Source organism: Balaenoptera musculus, chromosome 14, assembly GCF_009873245.2.
Source record: "Balaenoptera musculus isolate JJ_BM4_2016_0621 chromosome 14, mBalMus1.pri.v3, whole genome shotgun sequence".
Lineage (NCBI taxonomy): Eukaryota > Metazoa > Chordata > Mammalia > Artiodactyla > Balaenopteridae > Balaenoptera > Balaenoptera musculus.
This window is the reverse complement of record NC_045798.1, coordinates 26,279,777-26,286,298: the sequence shown is the minus strand read 5'-3', so window position 1 is coordinate 26,286,298 and position 6,522 is coordinate 26,279,777. Positions and strand designations below refer to the sequence as shown.

Below are 6,522 nucleotides of genomic sequence, written 5' to 3'. Positions count from 1 at the left end.
GAGTGGGGAGGGATATGACCTGGGGCCCACCTGGAGGGATCCACATTTTACAGAGTATTTGCACAGCTGGGCCATGTGACCTCCTGCCTGAGGCCGCCTGCTTCCACAGGCATGGTGGTCTTGCTCTATCACATGGCCAGTGTCCAGGCCAGTGTGTGCTGTGCCACCTTAACCAGACCACACCTGCCAAAGACCAAGGACAGGACCTCCCTGGAGAGCTCTGAGACTTGGCCAAACCAGCATGAGCCAAACCCCCTCGAGTGTCTGCAGAGCTCTGCTCCCCAGCACAGCCCCCTGACCAGGGTCTCCTCGGAGCGGGAGTCGGGTGGCCCTCCTGCCCAGTAATGGCAGGGCCTGCAGGCTCCTCCCTGGCCCTGTCCTCTTCCTGCCGTGTCATGGCTAACTTCATTCATTCAGCCAGCATTTAGTCCATGTCTCTTGTATGTTTGGCACCTACTAGGTGCCCCCTGAGCTGACCAACAGTGGAAGAGAGAGACTGCACCCAGGGCTCTGTGAGAGGGCATCCCCACAGGGCCTGGCTAGGGTGGGGCTTCCCTGAAGAGCTCAAGTTTCCAGACCTGCAAAGGGGTTGCCCAGGGGACCGGATGGGGCTTTGGGGTGGGCTCTGAGACGGAGTTGCTGACTGCCTTTGGAGCCCCTCCTACTCCCTGCCTCTCCCCTGGGCACCTCCCAGCATCCTCACCCACCCTGAAGAGCAGGGGTGCAGGGAAGGCCTCTGGATGGTGACTCGCTTGTGGCAGCCCCCTCCCACCTGCAGCAATGACCACCCCTCCCCATCACACACAGACACACAGACACACACACACACGCACGCGCGCGGAGACTGCGGACACAGGAGGGCTTAGTGGAATGAGCTGGGACTCCATCTGCTTGTCTGGCTGTGATCTCATGGGGGGCCAGGGGCCATCTGTCCCGCTAAAAGCCGCATCCCTGCTGCTCCCGGCACACAGACGTCGCTGTGACTAGATGAAAGGACTGACAAACGAGGGACAGGCAGATTTCTGGCCGCCGCGTGGAGAACGACTTTGAGGAGGTGCTCAGGGCCAAGGGCCGACTCTGCAGGGGCTCCGAGTTCCGCCGGGCGGGCTGGGCCTCCGCAGGCGGTGACGTCACCAGGCGCGAGCGCGCCGCGGCCTCGGGGGCGGGGCCTCCGCCGACTGTGGCGTCACGGGAGGCTGGGCCGCAGCCGCACTGGGAGGGGCGCTGGGCGGCGGTCACGTAGCTCAGAGGTTTCCCGGCTGTGTTTCCGCGCGAGTCGGTTGGTTCCTGTATCCCTGTCTTCGCCGTCATGCCGATATTCCTGGTGAATACCAACGTGCCCCGCGCCTCTGTGCCGGACGGGCTCCTCTCCGAGCTCACCCAGCAGCTGGCGCAGGCCACGGGCAAGCCGGCGCAGGTCTGCGGGGAGGGCCCGGCCAAGCGGTCCCGGGCTGGGGCGGGGGAGGTGGCTCCGGGATGGGGCTTGGGCGGGGCAGGCGGCTCCGGGATGGGGCTCCGGGAGGGGAAGGGATGGGGGCGTACGGGCCGGCGAGGCCAGGAGGCCCGCTGACCGCTGCCCCTCCCCCGCAGTACATCGCGGTGCACGTGGTGCCGGACCAGCTCATGGCCTTCGGGGGCTCCAGCGAGCCGTGCGCGCTCTGCAGCCTGCACAGCATCGGCAAGATCGGCGGCGCGCAGAACCGCTCCTACAGCAAGCTGCTGTGCGGCCTGCTGGCCGAACGCCTGCGCATCAGCCCGGACAGGTGCGTGGGCGCCGGGGGACGGGGGGCGCGCGGCCACGGCGGCCACCTCGCAGCCGGCTTAGACCCGCTTCCTCCCCCGCAGGATCTATATCAACTACTACGACATGAACGCGGCTAACGTGGGCTGGAACGGCTCCACCTTCGCCTGAGTGTCGCGCCCCGGACTCCCCTGCCCCGGGCCCGCAGCCTAAGCGCGGTTTTCTGCCCGCCCCGCCCCCAGCGACCCCACCTACCGGGACGGAGAAATAAACGGTGTGGAGACTGCGGCTGCCTCGGGCTTCCTTGGCTTGCGGAGGAATCGGTGCAGGGCTGGGTCAGTGACTGTTAACCGAGATCGGGAGGGGTGTCCCCAGAATCTGCAGCCTAGCCTCTCCACGCCCCCAGCCCCCAGCAGAGGGCCCAGCTGTGGTTGGCATCCTCCCCGAGGCCGCAGACCCCGGAATCCTACGGGAATTCGTTTTGGATCGTCCCCCACCCCCCACCTCCCGCAGAGGCCGGACTACCTCTTGGGCTAGGGCTGGCGGGGAAAGGGGGAGGGGTCAGAATCTGAGTGGGGGCGGGGGGGGGGGAGAGAAAGCCTTCCCCACTCCGTCCAGGGTCACTTTTCGATAGGCTGCTGCCTCAGTGTCTTGACTTGGGAAATCCCGTTGTTCTGGAACTTTGCAACAGCTTTTGGGTCTGGTAGGAGGGAAGGTGCCCAGGAGGTGGAGTTCCTGGTTATGTTGCCCTGTTCACCCCAGTTCTGGGCCTGGGCTCTGCTCCCCTCAGGCACAGCAGTCCCCTGAGGGAACATCCCCTGTAATTTGGGTACCATTCAGGTCTTATGGCGCAGCAGCTCTGAGAACCTCCAGGTGGCTAGTTAACCCCACTAGGCCTCTGGAGGTCCTGGCGCTGAGGGTACCCTGTCAAAACAAAATCAGTGTCAAGGTCCAGTGTAACTGGGGTCTCCTGGCCTAGGATCCCTTCTCCAAGTGCAGGGGCTCGCTCCCTCGTGGGGGCAGCGATAGGGCAGCAGGCAGTCCTCCAGCCACGAAGTGCTGCTTGCTCGGGTCCAGTCGCCTTTGGGCTGAACACTTCACCGCCCTGCAGCATGAGTGCCTCCATGGGCCCTGGCAGCGACTCCTTCCAAGTGAGGCCCAGCCATGAGCACTGGGAATTTGTGTGAAGGGCCAGCTCCACCCCTTCTGCACTGCCTACCCTGGGAGAGAAGTCCAGTTCATTGCAGCTGCTGGCACAGAGAAGGGGCTCCTCTGGCCACATGAACCCCATTCCTGGGGGCCTCACCTCTGGATTCCTGCTGGCCCCGAGCCATTGAAACCCTTTGTTCTTCTTCAGCCCCTGAGATAGACAAGAACATCCTAGATGGAGGTGATTTTTTAAAAATCCACAGAATTTAAGTGAATTTGTTTTTGGAAGCTGAGGGGCTCTGGGGAAAAGGGTTATTACTACCTGGACCAAGCCTCTGGAGCTCTTCCCTTCTGATGCTGGGAGTGAGGAGCAGGCCCACCTTTGAGTGATACACAGTGACAAGGGCCACCTTGTATGTGTGCTGGGGCCTGGGGTGGCCACGGGCTCCTTCCTTGGGACGGCTGCCAGTGGCCCAGCCCATGTGGCACCCACTGTGGCTTCAGTGTGAACTCCCAGCAGGCAGGAAGCTTCGGGTGCCCATTCCAGGCTGGTGGCAGGTCACACTTGCCCTCTGATTATGGTAACTTCAGAACAGCCCAGGCCCCAGGGCTGCCTAGCCCAGTCCCTTGGCACTTTCTACTTGGATCCGCCCCCCACCCCACACCTCCGGGGCAGTCTGCCAGTGCCAGCTTCCTCATTCAGATGCCTGAGGGCTGCTCTCCTTCAGTCCAGGTCCAGGGGGCACTCTCCACCCTCAGCCCCCAGTCAGCTCCCTGGATATTGAGGATCTACTTCCAGGACAGTGGGGACAGTCGTGACCTTTGAAAGGAGGAGAATCGGTTCAAGGGAGTCTGGAGGGTGTGGCCCATCTTTCGGAGGGGACGCTCCTCTTCCACAGAGGTCTTCCAGCTCACCTCAGTCTCATTCTGTCCTCAGTGAGGGGACTGGAGTCAGTCTCCGTGCTGGGGGAGGGGGCGGGGGGTGGCATGGCTCCAGCTGCAGCCAAACATCCCTCAGCCTGGCTCGCGGCCTGGGGCCTCCCTCTTGGGTATGAGCACCTGCCCTGTGACAGGCTCCTGCCTCGGCCTGGCCTTTGTCACATCCCCTCAGCTCCCCAGCTGTGTGCCCCCCAACCCCCAAGTTCCCAGCACACAGCTTCTTCCCCCTGCTCTTGGCCTTCACCTTGATGCACCACGCAAGGTCGTGAGAGCAGGGGCCTAGGTGTCTGTGAGCATCTCATCCGACTCCTTCATTTCACAGGTGAGGACACCATCCCAGTTCCCAGGGTGTGTCAACACCAGGTCACCACCTCCCAGGGTCCGACCTCACATTCCCTCCCATTGTCCCCAGCTAGGACTTTCACCTTGTGGCCTCACATGAGCCATGGGGGTCTCCCCAGCTGCAGGGGTCTCTGAGGGCCAAGGAGACTGGGCGCCTGCTGTGTTGGGGAGGATGGAGGGGCTCCAGAGGGCAGAGCACAGCTCGCTGCCCCCATGAATCAGGGAGCGCCAGAGGCTCTGGTCAGCTGGGGTATCACACAGCAGTGGCTCCTTGGATAGGAAAAAGGGGGCATCGGTGGATCAGGGTCCCACATTCTTAACCCTGCCCACCATGCTCCCAAGCCCCCTGGAGCTAATAATCGTCCCTGCATGCCGAGGAGAGCAGCTGCTGCACCTCCCTCTCAAGACATCTGTCCCCAATCCCAGTCCTCCCCCACCCCCCGCCCCGCACCCGGCCAGCTCCATTTCCTCTGAAGCATGGGCTCCACTGCCCACCAAGCAGCCTGTCCCTTCCCCTGACGCCACCAACTGCCCCAAGGCCCACAGGGGTGTCGTCAGCCTTCAAAACGGCAGCAGAAACTCATTTCCAAATAACAGCTCGAACTGAGATGTGGGACAGACGGGGGTGGAGGCACAGACTGCCACCCGCTCTCCACCATTGCCCCAGTGGTACCGCGTCACCTGCCAGCAAAGACCCCTGGCCTCTGGGGCAACCAGCGCCTTCAGCCCCGGTTTGCAGCCTGGCACCTCCCTTGCCGGTGCCGTTCCTTCTTCATCGAATGCCTTTCCCCCTCCAGCCCACTGGGAGCCCCACACTGCACCCTTCTAGGAAGCCTTCCCTGAGGCCACCCAGTGCTGCACAATGCCAAGTCCCCTTTGCTTCAGCCCAGGCCCTGTGAGCTGCTCCTGGGTCCTGTGTCCCCCAGCACCCTCTGGGTGGCTGCACCCGGCTCTGTGATCTTTGCGCCGGTGGCCCGGAGGCCACTTGGGGCTTGTCCATTCTGGAGAGCTGGGCAGCGTAGACTCCCCCCCAGGCCTCCCACCTTGTCCTCTGCAGGCTTGCCCCACTGCCCTGTCCCCTGGTCTGAGACCCCTGCCTCAGGGCCTGCTTCCCCTGGGAGCCTGATCTTAGGGACCCTGGGGTCGAGAGCCTGCTTGGCTCCCCTTCTGGGCCTCAGTTTTCCCCATCTGTGAAATGAAGAGATTCACCACATGTCTTTCCTACATATTCCCTAAACCACGGAGCTGACAGGACAGCTCAGCCTCAGGGACACGAGTAATGTGGATCACCAGGGGAGCTGAAGCAGGGAGCAGCGGGCCCGTGCCTGCACACAGGTCTTGGTATTATGTGGGGAGGTCAGCCAATCCCAGAGCTTAGGAAGTTTCCAGTGTTTCTGGGCTGCTGATGTCTTCCTTGACTCCTTGGCCCCCTTTGCACTAAGTGCTGGCCCCCAAAACTTTGTTTTTGTAAAGCTCCCTCCTGCCACCCAGCCCTTCTTCCCAGCTGTGCAAAGCCAGGTTCCAGTCCTCCAGGCCTCCCAGGGAGAATTCCAGAATGGGCTTGGAAGACGTGGGGGGAGGGGGGAGCAGCCATACTGCAAACCCACCAGCCGCCGTTTGCCCAGATTTCCCCTCCTAGTGAAGTGAGCACACCTCACTTCTGTGTTTGAAGCCGACATAAAAGAGACAAAAATGGTCAGTTTTCAGAAATTGGCTCTGTCCCCTCACTCCTGGAGCCTCAGCCCCCCATCTGGGGACAGTGGGGTCTGGACTTGATATTCTCATAAGTCTACCCCCCAAACATCCAGACAGGGCTCCAAATCCCAAAGCTACAAATGGGAAGTCTCTGCCACCATGCCCCTCTGCCACCTGGTTTCTTTTCCTAATTCTGCTCTCATTTTAATAGGTAATATATTTACATGGCTCAAATTCAAAGCATTCCAAGGATCCCCAAAGAGAAAGCTCCCTCCTGCCGCCTCCCTCCACCAGGCAGCCCTCTCTCAAATCCCTCTAGAGCTATTTTATGCACATATAACACCCCCACCCCTCCCCCCAACTTTTTTTTTTCCACAAATGGTAGCATATTCTACACTAGGTTGCACTTTTTTTTTTTTACTTAAAAGTCTATCTCAGTACCTGAAGAGTCTCCAGTATTCCCTTGTTGGGACCGGCCATGGTTACTTACTTAGCCAGCCCCTATTGAGAACGTTCGAGCTCTTTCCATCCCTCCACTCTTAGCTCTGCGCTGTTGGCGTCCACGTATGTGTAGGTATATTTGGAGGATAGGTTCCTAGAAGTAGGATTAGTCAGTCAAAATCGATGCTGTTTTAATGTGGCCAGATGTCCCTCCT

At 61.0% G+C, this 6,522-nt stretch overlaps 1 protein-coding gene across 1 annotated transcript; it reads left to right on the top strand.

The window, feature by feature from the left end:
* Positions 1–1,192: 1,192 nt before the first annotated feature.
* MIF (macrophage migration inhibitory factor) lies at positions 1,193–2,027 on the top strand. The gene is made up of 3 exons (XM_036874834.1): positions 1,193–1,417; positions 1,591–1,763; positions 1,846–2,027. Exons 1-3 carry the CDS (start codon positions 1,310–1,312, stop codon positions 1,910–1,912), a joined length of 348 nt encoding a protein of 115 aa, XP_036730729.1. The 5' UTR covers positions 1,193–1,309; the 3' UTR covers positions 1,913–2,027.
* The last annotated feature ends 4,495 nt before the right edge of the window (positions 2,028–6,522 follow it).